Source organism: Calidris pugnax, unplaced genomic scaffold, assembly GCF_001431845.1.
Source record: "Calidris pugnax isolate Ruff unplaced genomic scaffold, ASM143184v1 scaffold188, whole genome shotgun sequence".
NCBI lineage: Eukaryota > Metazoa > Chordata > Aves > Charadriiformes > Scolopacidae > Calidris > Calidris pugnax.
The window spans coordinates 705,820-730,830 of record NW_015091257.1 but is presented as its reverse complement, the minus strand read 5'-3'; the positions used below and the strand labels follow the sequence as shown (position 1 = coordinate 730,830).

At 37.7% G+C, this 25,011-nt stretch overlaps 1 protein-coding gene across 1 annotated transcript in view; it reads right to left on the bottom strand.

The window, feature by feature from the left end:
• Window positions 1-769: 769 nt before the first annotated feature.
• The window catches only part of TSGA10 (testis specific 10), a 33,898-nt gene continuing 9,656 nt past the window's right edge, over window positions 770-25,011 (bottom strand). Inside the window, exons 9-18 of the mRNA XM_014960164.1 lie at window positions 23,707-23,822; window positions 19,348-19,502; window positions 18,475-18,530; window positions 18,084-18,252; window positions 15,897-16,007; window positions 15,170-15,355; window positions 8,796-8,998; window positions 8,369-8,473; window positions 4,559-4,735; window positions 770-1,673 (exon numbers count right to left, since the gene is read on the bottom strand). Coding sequence (XP_014815650.1) covers window positions 4,609-4,735; window positions 8,369-8,473; window positions 8,796-8,998; window positions 15,170-15,355; window positions 15,897-16,007; window positions 18,084-18,252; window positions 18,475-18,530; window positions 19,348-19,502; window positions 23,707-23,822 — 1,228 coding nt within the window. The 3' untranslated portion in view covers window positions 770-1,673; window positions 4,559-4,608. The remainder of the gene's footprint in view (window positions 1,674-4,558; window positions 4,736-8,368; window positions 8,474-8,795; window positions 8,999-15,169; window positions 15,356-15,896; window positions 16,008-18,083; window positions 18,253-18,474; window positions 18,531-19,347; window positions 19,503-23,706; window positions 23,823-25,011) is intronic.

The window sequence follows — 25,011 nt, the reverse complement described above, 5'->3', positions numbered from 1 at the left end:
TTTTAAATTACAGGGCATTAGTTTTATAGATTAAGATGACATTTCTCAAACTTTTTTGAGGTCATCTTCCAAAAAATCAATACAATTCAAAAAACCAAATCAGTTTCTCACCCTTTGGGATGATGATATGATCATCCTGTCTCCTCTGGGAAAAGTGTACTATGTGCCTTTTAATAAATGCATAATGTGGAAATGGTTAATATTGTTCTGTTTGATCCTACAGGCTTCACTACTTGCAAGTAGTCCCATTAACACTGGTGATTGCTGAAATTATTTCTGTGGCTGTCCCCCAAATAAACAATGAAGAATCAGCACCTACAAATTAAAATCAAGTCACCTGTACTGAAAAATACCGTTACTCTTATGGTAGATAATCCTAGAGTTTATGTTACAGGTATATATTTATATTTTACTACTTTTTTTTTTTCACATTATTAATCAAAATACCTTTTACAGTTGTTTTACCTGTTCCTAAAAATAATCGTATCTACATAGAATCATACCAACATAGAATCATATCTACAGCTTCTATCAACAGCTTTTAAAAGGCAGTTAGGAGCATTCATATGGCTTATATTGTCTTTAATCATTACTCAGATGTGAATGTTACTGTTTAGTAGTCAGGTTATCACAAACAAAATCCATATGAAGGAACACACATACAAGATGTATGTTTAAACCATTATAAACAACATGCCTTTGCTTTCAAAAATAAACTGGAGACCATTTGTAAAATTTTTTTATGAAGACGGCAAGAAAGATGAATCCATGGAGAAAATGGATAATTTAATGAATTAAACAGGAATTACTTCTCTCTTTCCAAATACAGAAGTATAGATTTGCCAGATGATTTATAAGAGAGAATTTTACATTTTCTCTTGGATTTAATGTGTGCGAATATAGAACATAGACAAATGTTATGACATGAAGTGCAGAAATTCTGAGCTAGTTTAAGTGCGAGTAATTATCACCAAACAGTACTCACTCATATTAAAGAATTCTAAGTAGAAACTGTGCAGTTTTAATAAAACTCTTAGAAGTTGAACACACTTCCAGTATGTATGGAAACATACAAGAAAATACGTATCTTCATAGATGGGTATCAAAACACTGGTATCTGCTGGCATTACTATCTTAATTACCCAAATTAATAAGTCAGTCAGGTTTGAAGGGGAGAAAAACCCACCAAATTCTTCATATCTTGAGATGGCACTGCATTATCTCAAGAACAACACTCACATAGTTCAGCAAAAAAACATCCAGATTGTAACACCTGAATATAGACACTTTTTTCCCCCCCAGTAAAGTTCCATATTGTTCTTTCAATTTCTTTCAGTTATATCAATAACCTTTTAAAATTACGCACACTTTTAAAATAAAAGCACACTGTCAGTACAGTTTATGGAATTTGTGGGTCTTTTTTTCTGTTTCTTGAGATGGGCCATCTCACACAGTGATCCAAGAGCTGGGAGAGGTAGTTATTCTGACTGATTTCTTCCCACGGAACCACATTAAGAGTGACAAAATACCTGTGCAAGCATTTGTGAAGTAGATTTAATGAAATTTAGCATTCAGCAGAGAAAAAAATCATACTTAAATGAGCGTTATAACTCTCCAGATGGTGTGAGAGTCTTCACAAGCCATTGTGAATTAAGTCCTTGAAACAAGAATTCCTAGAAAGAAAAGGAAATCTCATTTGTTTCATGTTCAGTGAATACAGCAATACTTTCTGATGTTTCCATGTGCAAAATGTTAAGGTTTTGATTCTGAAAGCACTCTGAGGAGGCTTCCCAGTCTCTTCAACAGTCAATCCAGATTGTTTGAAGGATTAGATTTTATTGCACAAAAGTGCTATAAGGTGCTTTGAAGTGAAAGGCAAGCTTTGGACTCCTAACACTTAAGAAAATCAGACAGAAAATTTCTTTCCCACTAGGTCTGCAAACAGACTACCAGATACATCCTTTGCACTTTACTGAAACAATGAGTTTGGTGCAATAAAGACAGAGAGAAAGATGGAAGAGTAAGAAAAAGTTAGTGTCCAATTTACTCCTGATAGCACGTTCTCGATAAAATAAAAAGGTGCCCGACTGCCTCATCTCGCACCACAGTCTGTCCGCAAAAATAGCATCGAAACACTGTAGAGGAGAAAGGGTATTAATAGTGATTCCAGCACTGCTGTCTCTGTACTTCATCTACTGCACGGTCAAACATTAGCTGTGGAAGAAGACTCTCTACCAGTGAGTAGTTGTTTCTACAACATCTTTTTTCAGTCCCTGGTAACTTGTCTTCCAGAAATTGAAAAATGACATTTCGTCCCCTGGAAGACTATTCCTAGTCGTATTCTGCTTTAAATCCAACAGGAACTTAGACCTAGGTCATGTGTCATCAATTCCCCACATAACTATTTTAAAAGTCTTAATTCTGTGATTCTGCTGATGATTACACCCAAATATTTGCATTGATATTCTTTCCTTTCACTCTCTGGCCATATTTACATTGTTTTGCCTTTTGTTCTGGTCCGAATGATTTTTTTCTGAATCTTTCTAGAGTTAACTGGGAGGGAAATGATTTCACCATTCCTACATATGTCAGACATTTCTCCTATTCCGACTTTTTCTTGATACAAACTCCAAGTTTGACATAAAATTTATCAAGAACTTTGGTATTCTGGACATTAGAGCACTTACACAGACATAGGTGAATCAAATGTAAATCACTTATACAAGGCAGAGAGATCTAGATTCAGATCTTTGCTCTATCTCAGGAAAGCCTTCTCAAACAGGCTACTTTATTCATTCTATGATTCATTCTATGATTCTATGATTCTATGATTCTATGATTCATCACTGTTTCGCTATACTACACAAACCTAATTAATTCTTTCCAGTTAAGCTTTTAAAACAGAGCACAGACTGCCAGAGTTTCAGTTTTTATTGCACAGGCTTGTTTGTTTTTTTTTTTAAATGAAAACAATACCAAATCATTTAGTAAAAATAAGTAAGTAGGCCTGGAGCAACCCTAGTTCTTCCCACTTAGCCAAAAAAACAATATAACAAAGAGCTGGATGAGGAAAAAAGTTACGAATTATATTAGTATCTTGAACCCTCAAAACCAGAAAATAATTAGGCAGAAAAAAAAAAAAGAGTTAATTTGCACTCAAAAGCTACATTGAATTCATTGAGAAAGATTTAGCTTAATCCAGCTGAAGATTTTAAGCAAACCAAGTATTTATACTTGGCTCACGCATTTCCTTTTTAGTCCTTATTTAAACTCACTGTTCCCTAGGAATGTGCAAAAGCAGATCATGCCACATAAGGCCAGCCAGAAGAAAAAAAAACAACCAACCAAACAAAAAAACCCTACAAAACCAAAAAGCAAACAAGAAAGGAGTGGAATTCATAATCTAGTTTGTAGAAGATTAGTCTTGATTTGGTATTTAGTCAGAAGTTTACTAATTAGAAAGGAACTCTATCGCCCTGAAAAGGGAGTGATACAAATAGAAAAAGCACCATAATCATTGGTATCAGTGGGGTGACTACATGGATTGATCCCTTTTCTTTATACCATATCAAAACCAGAAGAAAGCGTTATGGTAATTAAAAGTCAATTAAACCGTTCCAAATGATACAGTGCTTATTTCAACAAATGTCAGAGCTATGCTGCATTCAAGACTAAGGAGAAGTAGCCGTGGTTCTATCGGAGGAATGAAGACTCCCTGTACCTTGCTATCAAGGACTGGCAATAGCTATGAAATCACTGTCTTGCACAGCTGTGTCTTCCTACTAAGGGCACCAGAACCACTCACTGACTGGAGGAAACTTGTTTCATACTCTTAGGACCTGTGTACTTAGAGGAGCCTTTGATAACAAAGATTAATGAAGTGCCGAAGGTAACAATCTCAGTTAACAAAGTTCATCTTGGAAGTATGCAACCATCTCAAAAGCAGAAGTTATTTCCTGCAAGTCATGAATGGAAGCTTTCCCTGCCCCCAGCTGGCAATATTTTCTTTTAATGCATGCTGCCATCAAGCTGCCAAAAAAGTGTGATGCAACAAGCATGCAGCTACCAAAATATGAAGAACTGACAGGGGAGTAGCCACGTATTGTGGAGGCTCCGTTTCACTGATTGTTAAAAGGAAAGCTGGCCTTGCTCTCAGGGTTATAAGCCTTTGAAGACTTTTAGAATGCATTGATGTTTCTTGTAAAAAATGCATAGAGTAAAAATTATCCTGAAAACTACTAGAAGAAAGGTTGGATATTTAACAGCTTTTATGTAGGAAAATGAAAATATTTACATCTACACCTGCACAAAATGGTGGCAAGTCGAGATCTTCTGTAACTTTATTTCTATTATGGTTTTAAGAATTTATGACTATAGCATCCCAGTGCAAGCAGTTGCTATTAACCCCACACTTTTGATACAGCTCAATAAAACAAAACAGAAGGAGCATTGTCAAAAGATTGTGATCCTGAATCTTCTTGTAACTTTTCTTGGAGCAATGTAATTCCATGGAATTCAGTCAATATTTCAACAAGAGTTCACGCTTTTATTTTTTTACCCTCAGTGTTTGGAACTTAAATGTCGTTGAACCACTCATCCATCCAGGGGTCAGTCCAGAGACCAATGAGGAGGTCGATAATGGGAACGTTCAGGTGATGATGATGTTCTCAATGTAGAGCTTAATTGATACGAGATTGTATGATTCTGGCATCGGCACTCCTGTACAACACGTTGCCTAAATGAACATTATTTTACAGTGAGACTAAGCACTTTTCAAAAATAATCAAAATTATCTTATAGTCTTTAGCATCTTTTTTTTTTTTCCTTTTAAGATTGTCAGCTATTTTATTTTATTTTAAAAGGAGATATGGTGTTCATCATATACTTCTCTGAAAGACAGATCAGTGACTCTTTTTGAATAACATCCTTACTCAAATTTAGTTCTACATACCCATTGCCTCTTTTTTCCATAAAGACAGAAACTAGCCATGGTTGCTGCAGGTTAAACTCTAAAAATTGTTAAAATCTCCAGGGATGAAGAGCCTAATTTGAAGGTTATTCACAAGCCCGCAACATAAGGACAATCACTAAACCACTAAAGAACTTGGGTACTGGATCAATCTGTAACTCCTGCATCTGGGAATAAGGGGAGGAAGCAGGTGGGATTGGATAATACATTGGAAAATTTTAGAGGTACATACTTGCCTGGGATCGTGTTTCAGGATGCCAATTTTTTACATGAGGAGAATCTAGTCTGTGTTGGTCCGGGAAACAAATAGGAAGGGTGGCTACAAGAACCCCTGAGTTTCAACATATAAGCCCAGTAAAAATTATAAATGAATGGGTGTATTGGGAGGATAGCACCGACCCAGGCTGGAAAAAAGGACTCCCAAGTTGCCCAAAACCTTGCAAATGAAGGTATAACTGGGACTGCCCATATGCCATTGAACTGAAACTGACTCCAGTGTGACTTAGCCATTTCTACAGACCTACCTATGGCACACATCACCGAAACAGATCACCAAAGCCTGCAGGAGAGGGATCAGATCCAGACCCATCAGCTCATAGATCTGAATCTACAGGCAGCTGGAGCCCAGTGAGACAGTAACAGTCTGCCACCTACCTACCAACATCCCACAACCTTTGTGCCTGGGGAGGTCATACGCGCTGGAAAGACTATGGATCCAGACTTAACTACATTAACTGCTAGTCTTACTAGCATTATTGCTTTTAAGGGCTTTACTATGCACATGCTCTACTGTCTTTAATGGACAAGATGGTGCCAGCAATGGTGGGAAGTCAGAATGCAGCTGCTTGCAGCTCTCACAGGTAACATCACCCTGTAGAATACCAAGTTTGGGTATGAATGTAGCAAAACTATGACCAACAGGGAAAAGCAACCATGGGCACGTTTTTTATTTAGGAAGAGATTGGGGCAGAGAAAGGGAGGTACAAGGGCAGCAAAAAGGAGGGTTAAGAAACAGAAAGGGATAAAAAGATATGCAAGTTGTGAGTGGGGTTGTTCAGGGGTGTCTGACAGTCAGTCCCTGTGCTTGGTCACCACAGCCAGAACAGGGCAATAAATCAAACCTGTTGTTTCCACATGAGTCCAAACTGCTTTTGCAGTCAGGAGGGTGGGAGAGATGGGGAGGTGCCTTTTCTGAATGGTAAAGAAAAACCCAGACAGATGGATTAAGCCTCCTAGTATCCCTGTGTTAATGCTCATTGAAGGCCTGACAACGTTGGCGCTTCCACCTCCTAATTTCAGGTATTATTTCTGCACCAAGGCAGTAAAGTTAAGTCATTGTTAGAACAAGGATATCATCTATCCACTTGTTTAAACTGACAACAAAAAACCCCCAGTCAGTGGTGACATCTGCTGCTTCCATTACACACTATCATGGTACCAACTTTAACAATAGTATTTTTTCTCTCTGGCTAATCTGCTTTTCACTTGCCACTACCAGAAATACAGATTGGCTGTGAGAAACCAACTTGGAGCTTTAATCCTTTTCCCTGCAAGCAAGAGAGATAGATACCTGCTCTTGTAAAGCATGACTTTCTGAGGAAAAACAGAAAAGAAATAAAATTATTGTAACCTTTGTGGGATGTTGAAGGGACACTGTTTTGATTTTATGAAAAAAGCTCCAGCCTTTCAAAGACAGCTAAATCTATTGTCAGGCTCAGATTTTTATACCTGAACATTTCAGTCTTTGCTCTTTAAGATTTCTGCATATTGTTTTTGCAACTGACTTACAAACTGCATAATGGAATCTAGCTTTGTTCTTTCCAAAACAATTCAGGTAATCATGTTTGTAATTCTCTTGAAAAGAAATTATCTGCAAGCATAAAAACTGTCAATCTTTGCCTCAGAAAGGCTAACCATCTGTAAACTAAGTGTTGATATTATTGCAGCTATAAACAACCATGTGAGTAACAAATTGTCCTTAACTAGGAGAAGAGATTAAGTATGGAGGCTGATTCAACTTTCTGCCACTGAATACTTCAAGAAGAAACAAATGCAGTCCCTAACAGGGAGCACCCATACACCATGAGATGTGGGCACTTACAAAATGGGAGTAGAGAAACAACAGTCTGAAGAAGATTGAGTTTCATTTAAAACAAAGGTACTCCCGTCTAGCTCATTCTATGCACCTGAACAAGCACAAATGATGCCACTTTTTAAACTGACTTGCACATCTAACCCAAAAGTTTAGCACTTCTTGCCATGTGTTCAGGGTAAAGGAGAATCCAATTTGAAATTGAAACGTGCACTGAGACATTTATGAAATCCATCTTTAAAAGACCTAACATCAGATGTAGAGATGTCCCCTCCAAAACCTTCATCTTTACCTATGAGAGAACAGAGTATCAGCGACATAATTTACTACAATTAAACAAGACACCTGATTCTCAAATCTGTGCTATAATCACATCACTCTGCTTCTTTTAGTCATCTCTTTTAGATACCCAAAATAATTCCTAACATGGTCACAATGATAATATTTTATCCTCAATACATCCATGAAATAGAGAAGTACTGTCGTTTCACAGATAAGAAAACTATTTAAGACACTGAGACTAGGTAGATAAACTAACTCATGAAGCAGTCCAGGGACTGCTCTCTGGTACTCTGGCCAAATCATATGAAACAGCTTGATACATAATTGATACAATTGGTACACATTGGTACATATTGATAAATCCTCTTCCCATTAAAAAAAATAAATAATAATTTAAATTGACTTTGGCCATACTGCCATTTGGAAACCATCTCTAGTACCTTCTGTGCCCCAAGCAGTACCTGGGAGAAGGCAGGTTGGTATGGGCTAAAATCATTCTGGAGTGGGTACTAACAATTAAACTGTATGGACAAGTATAGAGTTGTGTGGACCTCTCAAGACAATGCTCTGACCTGTTTTAGTTCACTAGTACAAGTGTAGCCAAAAGGTGGCCCTTCATATCGCAGAATTAGTAGTCTATAAATCACTTGTGGAGGCAGCTCATCACCTAGACTCTCACTATCAAGAGATCAAGACAAGCTTCTCTATAAATGAGTGAAGACATATGAACATCTTCAGGAAAGTGATCCATCCCATCCCAAAACAGGGAATTCTAGAGAGCAGCTTATCCCAGTGTGTCATTCCATTGGCTATAAAGGGAACCTAGACAACTAATTTAGACAGCATGTATAAGAGCTACACAGACTGAATTCAGTGACATGAATAGCCTCCGAATACACAGAAGGTGTACAGTGGAACAAAACCAAACTTTGTTGTTTACCCTACTGATCAGTCTAAGCCTTAGTACCCTATTGCTTGTTACCCCAATTAGATACAGGAAGCACAGTACAAAAACATATACTTGCCTTTCGAAGCGCTCAGTCCCCAGCTGTCTTTTGGTGAAATCCAGTTCCAGCTCTACCTGAGCTGCAATATTCCTGAGCTCAGTTAAATCTTGACTCTGCATAGCACTGTAAAGTCCATACAGTTTAATTAGATATTAACTATAATCCTCCAAGTATCTTACCAAATACAATTACCCAAAATTAAAAGGGAATCTATACCATGCAATTAAGAGTGAGAACATTTTTTGGAGTGAAATATAACAGTACACAGAAAAGACTATTAGGATATAGCTGGGGAATCAGAAGCAGGTTTTTGGTATCTTCTGCTGGTGAAGTAACCAAGGTACATTAGCCATTTGAAAATGCATCTAGATATATAATCATCTGTGTGTGTATACACTTGGGAAGAATGAAAAAACCTGCAATATTCTCCTGGTCATTTACTCACAGTTTATTTTCTGCTAAAGCAAGCTGTTCCTTTAGAAACTGAATTTCAGAGTCTTTTTCTTGTTTTTCTATCTGTGACTGAAATTCTTTCTCACGACTGGATGCAAGCAAAGATTCCAGGTTTTTCATAGATGCTCTTTCATTTACCAGTTGTTTTCTCAGCAGCTCTATTTCAGAATGGGATGACACACACTTGCTCTGCAGCTAAACAAAGATTTTAAAGTTTTATCTATCTATTATGGTAACCTTAAAAAGAGAGAAAAAGAAAAAAGGAAGTCTGGGATGTATGACCAAAATTCGCTCTCACTCCACTGATGATTCAAGTTTCATTTGCCTTCAGTCAGAATCTTGTGTCAGATTTATAAATTCACCCAATGTATGTATCAGAATATAAATGTTCTTGGTAGAAATGACAAAATGCTATTAAATATATGGATCAATGGGGATATAGACTGTAGACAGAATCATTAAAAAGAGGAGAGAAGTTCTGTATTTTGTTGAGGCAAGAAACTACTGATTAACCATTTGCATGCAGGAAATGGCACGTGGTATAACAAACCAATATCTGGATCTCCAGCAGAGTGAGATTACACTTATTTTACTTAAAGAAACACCAAGAATAAATTTGGGAGGAAAGAGAAAATGAATAAAATCCAAAATGAGATTAAGCATCTGTGTATCTTCCAGGAACCTAAAACAGAATAATATCCACGAAACCTGGTATGTTCCACTGAAAAAGGAACAATGGATGTACCTGAGACATAACTACAAAAAAAAGAAAAGAAAAAAACCACAACCAACAAATCAAAACACAAACCCAACAAACCCAGAGATGGTGAGTCAGGAAAATCTGTTTTGAGTCAGCTACAGAGACACAAAAATCTGCCTGTTCTAATCTTAGTGTAAACAAGCTAGATGCTATTTTTCTTCATCTTTTCATGTACATATTTTAGTATGTCTAATTGAGTCCATTTGGGATACTGCAAGCACTTTTATCTGTATTTTACTTAAACCTAGTTTACATTTAGCACAATAATGCTCACCCAAAGGTCATAGTAAATCTATGAACTGACACATCTTACTAAACACCCCACCTCTACAGAACATTCATCAGAATTTTCAGAGGATAACCATTTGTGCCTTGAGATCAGATATTGAGAGAGCTAAGGTCACAGGCCAACAGGGAAAAAAGAAGAAAACAAACGAACAAAAAAAGAAAACAAAAGAAAAAAGCACACACACACAAAAGCTTTTTTCACTTTCCAAAGCAAAATTATTTGGTTTTACCAAACTAAACTAAAAGGTATGCACCATGGGTTTATGAAAGGGAGGTCCTGCTTAACCAACTTGATCTCTTTCTATGACCACGTGACCCACTTTCTTGATGAGGAGAAGGCTGTGGACGTTGTCTACCTGGACTTTGGTAAAGGCCTTTGACACCGTCCCCCACAGTGTTCTCCTGAAGAAGCTGGTGAATCATGGCATAGACAAGCATACCCGTCACTGGATAAAAAACTGGCTGGATGATTGTGCCCAGCACGTTGTGATTAATGGGGTGAAATCCGGTTCGTGGCCGGTCACCGGTGGTGTCCCTCAGGGCTCAGTTCTGGGGCCAGTCTTGTTTAATATTTTTACTGATGATCTAGATAAGGGGATTGAGTGCACCCTCAGTACGTTTGCAGATGACACCAAACTAGGTGGGAGTGTTGATCTGCTTGTGGGTCGGAAGGCTCTACAGGAATCTGGACAAGTTGGATCAATGGGCCAAGGCCAATGGGCTGAGGTTTAATAAGGCCAAGTGCCGGGTCCTGCGTTTTGGTCACAACAACCCCAGGCAACGCTACAGGCTTGGGGAAGAATGGCTGGAAAGTTGCCCAGCAGAAAAAGGCCTAGGAGTGTTGGTGGACAGGCGGCTTAACAAGAGCCAGCAGTGTGCCCAGGTGGCCAAGAAGGGCAACGGCATCCTGGCCTGTATCAGGACTAGCATGGCCAGCAGGAGTAGGGAAGTCATGGTGCCTCTGTACTCAGCACTGGAGAGGCCTCACCTTGAGTACCGTGTTCGGTTCTGGGCCCCTCACTACAGGAAGGGCATTGAGCTGCTGGAGCGTGTCCAGAGGAGAGCCACCAAGCTGGTGAGGGGTCTAGAGAACAAGTCATATGAGAAAAGGCTGAGGGAACTGGGCATGTTTAGTTTGGAGAAGAGGAGGCTGAGGGGAGACCTCATTGCCCTCTACAACTACCTGAAAGGAGGTTGTAGAGAGGTGGGTGTTGGCCTCTTCTCCCAAGGGAATAATGACAGAACCAGAGGAAATGGTTTAAAGTTGCGGCGAGCGAGGTTTAGATTAGATATCAGGAAGAATTACTTTACTAAGAGAGTGGTCAGGCACTGGAACAGCCTGCCCAGGGAGGTGGTGGAGCCCCTGTCCTTGGAGGTATTTAAGAAACATGTAGTCATAGCTCTTCAGGGCATGCTCTAGTGCCCGAGATTGTTGGGTTTTGTCTGTCCGTGAGTAGGTGTGGGGTGTGTGTTTGTTGGTTTGGGTTGTGGGATTTATTTGGTGGGGGTTTTTTTGTTTGTTTGTTTTTGTGGTTGGACTCGATGATCTCAAAGTTCCCTTCCAACCATGAATATTCTGTGATTCTGTGATTCTGTATCTTCAGTCTGAAAGATCCAATTTTCTACTAACTGTCAATCAAAAATCTAGCCTATAAACAGTTTTGATATTCTACTTTTGTATTTCAGAACAAAAGAATACTGAAAACTGTAGACAGCATAAATGAATAAATTATAGGAAAATAAACGCTACTAGAAACACTGAAAGAACAATAATGTTCAGCATCAGATTCTATTTCCACTTCTGAATATATGTATGCTGCAATCTAGTAATACAGATTTCTGCATTGGAATAACAGCCCTATCTGAAGGTTATACACGCTGATGAAAAACCACTTGTTGAAAGGCATGAAAAAAAAAAGGTGACAATTTCTCAACCTCAGACTTTTCTCCAACTCAATCTCTGTATTTTTCTCTGCTGCTCTCCATAGTCCCAGCAAGTCCCTTCACTGACAATCTCACAGAAGGATCCAGGAAGGCTTAGTAATATAAAATCTCACAAAAGCTTCAAAAATATCTCACAAAATATCTGATGCTGGAAATCTTCCCTATCAAAAGTATCCACAAACATAAAAAAGACATCGCACACGTTTGACTGGAACAAACCAACTGTCAAACAGCAGCTTTACCCATGGCATATGGAAAAAGCATAAAGGTCAAAAGAGAATGCTGGAAGCATGTAAAGAACAAGAAATTATCTCAGCTGGAGCAGAGAATGGACAGGACAGTGACAGAATCATACTGAAAATATCTGAATATTCTGAGTATGTATGAAAATTTTTTCAGAGTTTATCCAAGCTGAGCTTTTAAAGATTTGCCTACCAAACATTAATATTGTAGGTTTTGTAAAAATTCAAGGTCAACAGAAATTCATTTTCAAGGAAAATTAAGGAGAGATTATTAAAAAGATATTGATACTTCCTGGAAGTCAAGCATTTTGAAGTCCATGTCAAGTTTCTTTACTAATAAACTACTCCAGCTACTCTGCTTACTTAGTAACTAGATGTAAAATCCACGACATTTGTCAAGAGAACAACCAGTAATTTTAAGTTCTGATTTGAGTATTCATAGTAAAGCCTTGCAAAGCAGTGAGCTTTTCAAATAGTATCCGCCCTCTGAGGAGTAAGCCCCTAATGAAAACATTTAAACATTTCAATTTAAAAAATTGAAGCACTAATCATCAACAGGGATTTCTTTGATCATTCTAGATCTCAAAGTGGATTTAGATCCCTTAAGTATAATGTTAACAAACCTATTTTTCTAAAATATTTCACATACCCTACCTTCTCTGCTGTGCAAGTTAACTGCTGATTTATTTAATCATTATTTGACTGCATCTATTTTAATGCAAAGCTCTTGTGTAGATGTGAGATTTGCAAATAGAGAGAACTCTCTCATGATGTATTTACATATGTCAATACAAGAGAGATATCGAGGTGCTGGAGCGAGTGCAGAGGAGGGCAACGAAGCTGGTGAAGGGCCTGGAAGACAAATCATATGAAGAGCAGCTGAAGGAGCTGGGGCTGTTTAGTTTGAGGAAGAGGAGGCTGAGGGGAGACCTCATCACTCCCTACAACTACTTGAAAGGACACTGTAGAGAGGTTGGTGCTGGTCTCTTCTCACAGGTAATTAATGACAGAACAAGAGGGAACGGCTTCAAGCTCCAACAGGGTAGGTTTAGACTGAACATTAGGAAGGAATTATTCACAGAGAGTGGTCGGGCATTGGAACAGGCTGCCCAGGGAGGTGGTTGAGTCACCATCCCTGGCTGTGTTTAAGGGACGTTTAGATGCGGTACTGAGGGATATGGTGTAGGGGAGGACTTTGTAGAGTAGGGTGGATGGTTGGACTCGATGATCCCAAGGGTCTCTTCCAACCTGAATGATTCTATGATTCTATGATTTTTGAAGCTCTCAATTTTCACAAGCGACTTGCTTAAGGCAGAAGTCTGAGACTTGTATGCTGCTTCTGTGGTTAAATACTACAATAAAGGAATATCACATTATTAGAACTCTACTACAAAGAAAATTTAAAAGTGCTTCCCAAATCATACAAAAGTACTTCTACGTAATTGTGGTGAATTTTAAGAAGCAGCAGTCATTTATTCTAGAATAAACTTTAAAGTTATTTCTTTAAATAACTCCCACATACAAAAACTAGAAGAGAAGAGCTCTTGCTTCTGACAGCAAAATCAGCTACTGACATTTTAAGCTATTCCTAGAATTCTACTCCTTCTGCAGAGCTAATAAGGTTCAAAACTCTGCCATGGGTGCCATTCCATTTTCAGATTAGACCCCCTTATTTTAAGAAGAAAACGTATTCTTGCATGTAGATGATCAGTGAATGCTGAGATACTGTCAGTTATATTTATACTGCTGTCACCCATGAACTCAGGCATGACAGAAGAGAAGTCCACAAGCCAGCAGCAGCAGTTCTGACTACAGGCATTCATAATTTTGTATATTTTAAATTAACATAGCTTAGGTTTTTCATTTTTGAAAAATGACTGTACTTTGCTCCTTGACACTTGACTGGTATTTCTGGTGACTTCTAACTACTTATTTTCAGTAGGTGACAGAATGAGTCTAGGAGGTTGTTGACAAAAGGAAAGGGTGGCTTCCTTGAAGGATTTCTTAGGAATGAGACCAAAAGAGATGATTGTAGGGGGAGCATGTCACATTAATCCTAGCTCTTTCTTGCCTAAAAAAAAAGCACAGGGAACACAGGGCACTGCTAAGCATGTTAGGACTTTTTAAATTAGAACTTCTGAGTTTTAGATATGTGCCTTACATGTAACTGCTGTGAACCTGAACATGATATCCACCTGGAATTCTGACTCAATTTGATGACATGGTTTTCATGAAGAGGCCCGTTTATTACGATATTTAATAGCAGGCATGTGGGAAGGAATTAGCAGCATGATATCTCTACCCATTTGAGGCTGGCTGGACAAACTAGGACCATGTACCAGTTTTATTGTACTCAAAAAATGTCAAAATCTGCCACACAATCTTCCTGTGCTGTTTTGCTACTGTTATGTTTTCACCCATTTCCTGAACAGCAGCAGCTCAGTGCTTCCTGAGTATCTGAAGTGCACAGGTGATCATAGAATCATAGAATCGTTCAGGTTGGAAGAGACCCTTGGGATCATCACCCTACTCTACAAAGTCCTCCCCTACACCATATCCCTCAGTACCCCATCTAAATGTCCCTTAAACACATCCTCCGTAGCCTATGTGATATTCACGAAACAGCAATGATGTGCAACAAAAATGGTAACAACCCAAGACCAGAAGATACTTTATATGTTCATAATGTATTTTCAAAGGCATGCTGTGCATATCCCCTTAAGTTCTTCAGTTTTTCAAGGGGGAAGAGGATCTCTAGGCCACCTAAAGCAGAGGAAAGAAGGCTGAAAAGCTGGAAGCAAGAAAAGCAGGGACAGGAACATAACAGGCAACAAAGCACAAGGTATGCTGTGGAGTTGTGCGACGTTATGCCTTTGGTCATTCCAAATACAAGAGCATTTTAGAACTTTTTTCCCTTAAAAATATGCTATCACTTTTAAAGATCTTTTTCCAAGAGTGACTAACGGAAATCTAGTCATATTATTAAATAAACTCAAACTCCATACAGTTCATTGTAGCAAGTATCTCTAAAATATAAGAAGTGGCATTAAGCATCACTTTAAACAGCTGCAGGCTTAAAATCCTACCAGACCATCTCAAGGGTGAACTATGGAAAGAACAATTTCAACTTACTTGCTCCATCTCTGTTTCAAGGGACTCCATTTTCTCTTTCAGCCTGCGGTTTTCAGACTCCACACTGATCCGTGCCCATCTAACAGAGCTACAATCTGCTTCTGCTTGATGGCATCTTGCTTCCCAGCTTTCTCCTTGTTCACAGGCTTTGTGGTAATTCTCCAAAAGCTCGCAGTTCTCCATCTCCTAACACATAAAGCTTGTTAGTTTAATAATTCACAGCAAGCTTCACAAAATCGGGATAACTATAGGTCTACAGGTATGACATGGTATTGGAAGTTCTCTTTCCATTGAAAACTTTGCCATTTAGCCAAAAACATCGAGAGACTTCTCAGGAACCAGTGTCTTGTTCAAGATGGCTGTATTTTAATGCTCAAAAGACAACTGTTAAAAAATGACAAAATATATTGCAATATATTGCAGAATTATTATTATTATTTAATATTAATCCCATATGGTAAGAAAGACAAAAGAGTTTCAAGTCTCTGTATTATTCACTCTCTGAATTCTTAAGTTTAATAAACACACACATGCATATATATAAAACCACACTGAAATAGACTACCTTACTTGTGTACTGCAAAAACAACTAAGAAAATGTGTTCAAGCTATGAAAAAGCTGTTAGTAGAGTGCAAATAAGTTTCAGCAAGGAAGCAAATTATTCCATGGAAGCATGGTTAAAATTTCATTTCTAGTTAAAACAATAGGTTTAATCCATATACCCACTTTAGACTTCAGTATGCCCTTCAGCCTGACAATATCTGTGTTTGAATCCTGGGCTTTCAACTTCATGTCATCAAGCTCATTCTGGTACTTTGCTAGTTTTTTATATAGCACCTATGAAGAAAAATTTGTTTTATAAGGTTAAAGTATACTGTTTGTATCTTAAAAAAAAAAATAGAATTAGTGTGTATCTAGTGCCTATGGCTTTATTAATAAGTTACTTAAAGGCTATATAAAATTTAAATCATGTATATATATCTATAAATAACATTTGGCATGTATGAAAAATATTTACCTTCTTTGACTTACAAATAATGATAAATCTTAAAAAGAAGAAAAGTGTTTATAAAAGAATGCAGCAGTTAAGGAGAAAAAGACAGATGGTTTATTTAGCAGCTAGGTGGTCAAGTCACAGGCAACAGGACAAGAGGAAATGGCCTCAAGTTGCGCCAGGGGAGGTTCAGGTTGGATATTAGGAAAAATTTTTACCCTGAAAAGAGTTATTAAGCACTGGAACAGGCTGCCCAGGGAAGTGGTTGAGGCACCATCCCTGGAGGTATTTAAAAGACCAGTAGACATAATGCTTAGTGACATGGTTTAGCGATGGTTTTTATCAGAGTTAGGTTGATGGTTGGACTTGATGATGTTAAAGGTCCCTTCCAACCTAGACAATTCTATGATTCTATTGTGAAAAGGCTGTGAATTGCTGAGAAAGGTTCTGTGAACTTTTTCAGTAAGCCCAACTGAAGAAAAGGGAATGCTATGTTAAGTACTTTGAACATCACCTAAATTAATGGAAGAACCATTACATATTATAGATGCAAGCCCATTAAAAAGTAGTTGCTTCTGTGGGGCTAAAACTTTTTGTTTCTAACTGCTTCTACAGGCATCCAGGCACTGCAAAGAAAACTACGAAGGTATAAAAACAACAGGAAGATTTGATTTGTACCAGCTGACCATATCAGCATCAACTGTGATTCTGAGAGAAGGTAAAAAATAGGGATTCCCTGCGGTAATCTCTTTCAGCAATCCACATTTCTAGTGGCACTCACTACCTACCTTTGGTGGTTAAAACTACTAGGACCTCAATTTTTCTAGCACAGTCACGAAGGGTGCTAAAGAGAAGAGATTAATGTGTTTGAGAGAAGAGTTATTTAGCATAGGAGCTGTCTCATCTAATTTTCACAACATAGAATTAGGAACTTGCTCTAAACTAGTTAGCTATGCTTCCTCTATAACGAAAGGAGAGAGACAGGTAAAATGAGTCACTTTTAAAACTGTGATTGGATGAATCTCCTTCTGGAATACTTTTCTCTGCTTAAAAGGGAGCCTTAATAACTTGAAAATATTATATAACTAAAATTACATGAAGTTCACCTGGTCCTTCAAAACTAGGTAGCACTTCTAGAGGAAGAGAAAGCCAGGTGAGCAAAGATATCCTATGCAGTAAAATAAGTGCAGAGAAGAAAGAGCAAGTATCAGAAAACCTAAATGAAGGCAAGAGGTTGAACAAAAAGAAGAAAAACCAGAACATTACACAGTGATGAACTAGTGCAGGTATTAAGCTTAATTTCTATCTGCTTGAAAGACACATTGATGCATGAACACTGTGCATGCATGAGACGACACTTTAGTTTTAAGTATTTTAACTGCTGTCATTAGTAACTGCACACAGATTAGTAACACAGTAGATAATGTAATACTGTATTATGACCAAGTATTTCCAGCATCTTCTATGCAAAAGCCACTTTAAAGGAATGTACATAAATATAATACTATTCATAGTTTTGAACCTTATTAAAATGCGTTCTGTGTTAAATTATTAGCAAGTCAAGTTCATAAGCTTGTAAGTGCTCTGGGCCAGGCACACCACAGTGTAAGAAATACTCTGTGTCCTTTATAGTATTTTTCCATATAAGTAATAGTTATAACTGCCACAGTGTTTTTACATTAAGATAAAAAAAAACATTAATTAGCTGTTCCTCAAGATAAACATCCAAACCATTACATAAGAATAGCTGGTCCTCTTCATACAAGGAAGCTGAGCAATAAGGGATAAATCAGAGTTTGAAAAATGAGCTTAAAAACTAGTTTACAGATTTACTTCAGATGAGGGCCCAACAATTCTATGCACTACTTGAAAAATATACAATTTTCTTTTTTATTCAAGGGTTCTCTGTACAAATATACCTGATTTTCTTGCTTAATATTAGAAAGATGTTCTCGTAACCTGTCATTCTCCTGAGCTAATGATTCTCTGTTCTTGTTAGTCTGTGCAAGTTCTTCGTTGGTTTCGTGTAGCTGTTGACGCAAACTGGTGATATCTTTCTTACAGGCACAGAGTGCTTCAGAAGACTTTCTATGCAGCAAATGAAAAAAACTTCAGGTGTGACAACACTGCCCAACCTAATAAAAGGTTTTCCAGTGGTTAAGTTTATAAGTCATGAAACAAAACTGTGACATTTTAATATTTAATAGGGTAAAAAAAACATTTATCCATTAGCACATCCTATGATTCCATTTTTTAAGTAATGCTATAAATTAATAAAATTTAATAACATTCTTGACATTGTATCCTTACTTTGTGGAATGCTCCATCTCAGAAATCAGAATCTTGAAATCTGAAATTACTTTCTCCTTGAAAAGAAATACAAAATTAAAATAAACCTCTCACCACTCCTCAGTATAAATGGAAAGAAAATTAAATAACATTATCTATATTTTTCTTTTATTCAGCTAGCTGATTAATTTAACTATTTAATGCAAAATGGATTGTGATTTTCCAAGCTTCATCCTGTACTGTTTAGAGCTGAAAATTCTGATAATCTCATTTGGAAGATAAAGAAACAAATATTATTATCTTCTGCAGAATATAAAACTTTAATTAAAATTTTTAATTCTTTGTCGTTCTAAAGGTAGCATTGGCTTACACTTCCAAAACTAAATGATGTCTTCTGTCTATTAGATAAGTTCTCACAGCTTTTCTACAATGAATAAACTACCAGAGTCTGGTAGTTTGCAATTGATAAAACAAGAATTCTGTCACTGTATTTCCATAAAGAAGGTAGCACAAAGTGTATCACTCTTCCACTGGAGACACAAGAGGTGAGAGACAGCCTTCTCTTCTCCAAAATGGACACCACTTTACAATTTACAGTTTTTAAAATGTAAAGTCAGTGCTTGTGGCAAGATGATCATAGCCTGTCCTGCCATATATTTTCTTTGAGATTTTCTTAAAAATCGCTGCAAATTCTTGAGTTAACAATCAAAACAGTTTTAAAGTGCCTTCTTTAATTTATCCTAAATCAATATCCAGTTTATCGTTGCCTTGAAACTGGAGCAGAACTAGTTCAGCACTGAGCACTGTTGAGGATACCAATATAAGATAGGTGTGATGACCCAACAGATTCTTTCCCTATTTATCTTTTGTGACTATTTACATGTTAAAACATACTTTAATTGCCAGGCTTTCCTCAAAAGTAGCAATCTTCTCTCTTCCTTCTTCCACCCAGTTTTGCAAAGTTGCCTTCTCTTTATCAAGTTGTGCAATTGTTTCTTTCAGAGCACAGATTTCCTCTTGTTGTACAAGACTTTGTCTTGAAAAGTTATCTGCACGCAATCAAAAAGGTCTCATTTTTATTAATTCATCCCATTTGAAGTAAAAATTCTTTTATACACTTCTAAAGCAGAAAAGAACATGGCAAAAGCTCCCCTTCAAGAAAACACTGAAGCATGTACCTTTTTGAAACATAAACAATCCGACTAATATTTATAGCACTGCATTTTTCCTTAGATCAAGGCTTCAAATTAACTGGCTCAAAACAAATCTATCTTTAAACAGCAAATGTTTAGATCATTAAAAATAACTCTCTCAGGTATTATAACAATAAAGGCTTAAGCAGTATTACAGTAGACTAAAGCAATATGTAGACTACAGTGTGTAATGACTGATGAAATAAAAGAGATTATATCTTGATATTAGTCATTTTTTCTGAAATAATTTTTTTATTTATTTAAATGAACTTATGTAAAAATGAATGGGAGTAATACATGTGTAAAATTCAACACCACTTAAAAATTGCAAAGATAATAATGAAAAACGCAATCCACACACTACAAAATCAAATTCAAAAAGATGCCTCTCCCTATCTTCATTCAGGTAATAAGGTGTTACACACTACATTTACCTGTAAATGGTCAGAGAATCAATCCTTATATGATCTACATACACTGGATTCGCAGAGAAGAAACACAGCAACCCTTCTCACAGTGAACCTTACATCTCATAGAAACCATGCAGGCTGCAAATTACTCTTTAAATATCAACGTAATGGTGCTTATTGAATGAGACTTATGAATCACTTCCAGGAGACAAAACATTCAAAGTAAAATGATCTGTAGCTCAGTCTTTCAGGGACATCATAGCGTATATTCACTTTCTACTTTTCAACAGAATTTCTCCCTATTTCAAAACACAAGATGAAAGGCACTCAAATTTCCACACCATATTTTTGGATGTACAGCTGTGGAACCTGCTAAGACAGCATTCAAACCTGGCTCTAAAGAAAATCCTGATGGAGCAACTAATCCTGGAAACCATTTCCAGGAACATTAAGGGCAAGAAAGTTACCAGTAGTAATCAGCATGGCTGGAAGCCACGCTTGACCAACTTGTCAAAGTTCTATGATGAAATGAGTCACCTGGTAGATGAGGGGAGAGCAGGAGATGTTGTCTACCTTGAGTTCAGTAAGGTCTTTGACACTCCCATAATATACTCGTAGACGAGCTGTTGACATATGGGCTGGAATGAGCAGTGAGGTGGGCTGAAAAATGCCTGAACAGCCAGGCCCAGAGGATGGTGATCAGTGACACAAAGCCTAGTTGGAGGACAGTAACTAGTGGTGTGCCCCAGGGACTAATACTGTGTCCAGTCCTGTTTTACATTTTCATTGAGAATGTGGATAATGGGGCAGAGCATACTATCAGGAATTTTGCTGATGATGCAAAACTGGGAGGAGTGGCTGATACACCAGAGGGTCATGCTACCATCCAGAGGGACCTTGACAGGCTGGAAATAGGGGATAACAGGAATCATGAAGTTCAAGACAGAGAAGTGCAAAGTCCTGCACCTGGGGATGAACAATCCCAGGGCACAATTTCCACCACCACCCAGCTGGAAAGCAGCTTGGCAGGAAAGCTGGGGGTCCTGGTGGACACCAAGTTGAACGTGATCCACCCATGTGCCTGGCTGCAAAGAAGGCTAACAGTAACCCAGGCTGCAGTAGGCGAAGTATTGCCAGCTGGTTGGGGGAGGTGATCCTTCCCTTCTACTCAGCTCTGATGCGATACATCTGGAGTGCTGGGTCCATTCTCATCTCCCCAGTACAAGAGAGACACGGACATGCGGGAGGGAGTCCAACGGAAGGCCATGAAAATGACTGAGGGCCTTTCTCCTATGAGAAAAAGCTGAGAGCTGGGACTATATAGCCCGGAGAAGAGAAGGCTTGGGAGTAGGAGTTATAAGTGTATATAAATACCGGAAGGGAGGGTGCAAAGAGGACAGAGCCAGACTCTTTTCAGTGGTTCCCACTGTCAGGACCAGAGGCAATGGGCATAACCTGTAACACAGGAGGTTCCCTCTGTAGATAAGGAAACACGTTTTGTTTTTTTTTTAACTGAGAGTGACTGAGAACTGGAACAGGTTGCCCAGGGAGGCTATGAAGTCTCCTTCCTTGGAGATATTCAAAAGCCATGTAGACACGGTCCTGGGCAACTGGCTTTAGGTGTCCCTCCTTGAGAAGGGAGGTTAGACAAGACGACTTTCTGAAGTGCTTTCCAACCTCAGTCCTCCTGTGATTCTAAGCAAGGGTGTGTTATCCCCATTTTACAGAGAAGGAATGGAGGCACAAAGATCAATTGAAAACACTATCTGATTATTTTGGATGCCCAAACTGTGACCTAAGAGACACTTTGCCAAGTTTACATTATTTTACGGACAAGAGAAGGTAACACAAAACTTGGAAATCTCAAGTTCCGTTCCAGACTCCAAAAGGTTCTCTAGTGGGCACACACACTTTCTTTCCATCTTCTCCAATTCTACCTCTCCAAGAAGATATCATTAGCTACTCATCCTTTCTCTTCACTTTGGTCAGCCTGAAGTCTTAAGGTTTCTCATCCTAGGCTCCTTCTCTAAATCCACATTTTCTATCTCAATCTCCTTTTACTTCAATCTTTCTCCTGCTTTCAGCTTTACTGTCCAAGCCCTAAATATTCTGTGTGTATAGCAGCTCACAGTTTCTAGTCATGGTGTGTGTCCAATAGCTCCAAGTTCTACCCATAACGTCTAAACTAGTCATCCAATTTTAAGATCTTTCCAGTCTGTTTAACCACTTCATACTAGCTCTCCTCACTGGATGTCTCTGATCCTTCTTTCCTCCCTCCTCTCACTTCATTAATTTTCAGTCTCTGATTTCTTGCATTGCCCCAGCTTTCCCTGGTGTCACATCCACACTCTGTTTCTCAATTCACTGACTCCCAATCTTGCTATTTCCTACTTACAGTCTCCCTTGATAACCAATCTGCCTTGTTGCAAATTCCCGTCCAGCTAATATCCTTATTCTTCAATTGTCTTCTGGCTTTGTATTAACTTTACTTCTGCCTACTGATCCTGCAGTTAAAACCTCTCAACTTTCTTCTCTCAGCACTTTCTCTCCCCACACCTACACTGTAGTTCCTCTCCTTCAGCATATTCTGCTGTTACCCTGTGGTGACAGGATAATAGCACAATACAGACAGTCTCCATTAATTTCAGGATTCTTTGCCTGGACTTGCCTCACAGTAATGAAAAATCCTAATGAATCTAGACTGGAACATGCTTCAATCAGATGATATGACACCTCAGATGCCAAATTCTGAAAAGTTGCTATTCAGCTGTAATGAACTGATTTATTATTTTTTTAGGGTTAAAATAAACTTAATTTGGACACACTTCCTAGGAACGATCAAAAGCATACAACAACAAATAGACTGACATGCCTATGAAACATTAAGTCCCTACTTTATGGTACCAGGGGTATTGGACTTTTAAAACAAATTATGTGGATGTTAATGTGGACAAAACATAATTTTCTCTAGCCTTCTCAGGAGTGAATCAGAGTTTGAAATTTGGAAGTAACAAAACCCAAGATATGTTAATAGCATAAGGCAGATTTAACATTAAATGTCATTACCTATAGGTTAGCTTTATTTTCCCTTCAAAAATTCAGCACTGCGTTTGAAAATAGATTATGTCAACTGCATCTATAGAAAATAATACAAGACTTCTAACACAATACAGTTGTAGTTTTGGAAGTCAGAACATATTCCTTGGCATTCCTGTATCCACCTCATTTACTCCCATAATATGTAAAAGCTGCAACATACAATATGGGATAGGTACTGCAAAGGATGTTGATGATGATTACATCATCATCATCTTATGATGCTGAGAGGTGCTAATACTGCCTTAAAGGATCATAAATACAATTGACATGCTCAGACAACTGCACACTGGTACCAACAGACATTGCTGAAGGTATGTACTGTCACCAAAACTTACTTGCAAGGGCTTTATTACATAATTTTAAGATGCAAAAACCTTTCAATTAATGAAAGAAAACAGATGTTTGGCACTTGAAATTTTTAAACTGTCAAAATTATATTTATTTGCATTCAACACTTTTTCTTTCAACTCGTAAGAAAAAAAAAAGAAAAAAGCAGTAATATACCAATTAGCCTATTGCATTTTATTACAAAAACTGTATCTGTCACTCACCAATTTTTTCATCCAAAAGCATAATTTTCTTCTGGGTAAGTTGCATTTCATATGTTTTCTTAGCAAGGCTTTGCTGTGTCTCTGAAAGAGTCTGTTCTGTTTTTTCATTCAATAATCTGGAAAAGGGAGCATTAAACAGGAGAATTCAGAAGTTCGTAAATTCCTTTTTTCCCTTTTGAAATGTCACTAAAATTGCAAAAGTTAAAAAAAAGCATGATTAATCTGTGTATTTTAGACTATTTGGGATATTTTATTAATGTTCACTTTAATCTCTGGATACTAAAGTCTGAGTGCTCCTGTAAAGAATCACAGAAAAGTAAGAAGAATTCTTTCCAAAAGGTGGATGTAAAAACTTCTCAAAAATTGTTAAGATAAAAATTAGCACTTGGGATATACACTGGAATGCATGATCTGTTTCAAGCTATACCTAAGTCATACATTTACATCATGTAGTAATATTAATGATTCTCAAACTGTGGAAGAAACTGAAGAGAACTATCAGCTTGGTTTGAAGGAAAAAGGAGAAGATACTAAATTAGCAGCAACTAATCTTCAACAACTCAATTTTTTACACTATTCCTAAATCTGACAACAAAGCAGCAATAACTCAGGACTGGCTTTGCAAAGGAGTTCATGTTATTTTAGAAATCACGGTATCCTTAGAAAGGTATTGTGGGCCAGCATAATATTGCATGCTAGCACCCAGTATTCTCACCAATCAAAATCCAATAAAAAAACCTACAACATTCATGTGTCGACTACACCGGTCACTAGTAAGGACACATAGGTTTAGAAGAGTGTTTGCCTAACTGAATTATATTTAAGAAAATACAAGATGACAAAGTCACATTATCTTCTCTTGCACCCTATTCATCCTGTAGCCGAGTTCAGTCTGTGATCTAGTCCTCCTTATGTCTCTTCACACGTGCTTGATCTTTCCCTCCAGTCAGTAAATTATCCTTTTTTATCTTGCACTCACTGACCTGTGCTTTCTTCCCTAAAGGCTTCGATTGAGGCTAGTCTCACTTACAAGCTTCTGAACATGGTTAGGAACTCCAGTTGAGCAACAGACCATAAATCCTACGCAAGGCTTCAATTTTACTTCCTCTCATGAAAAAGCTCCAAGCCTATGAAAAGGACATCTGAAACTAACTACACACACTGATTAATTTATGTGTGTTTGCTTACCTCTATAAAACCAATAAAAAATGAAAAAAAAGCATTTTACCAAAAAATATCAATCCCTGCATCTTCTTACAGAAAACTCCTACCTCAGAGTGAATTTTATTTTTTCACTGAACATGT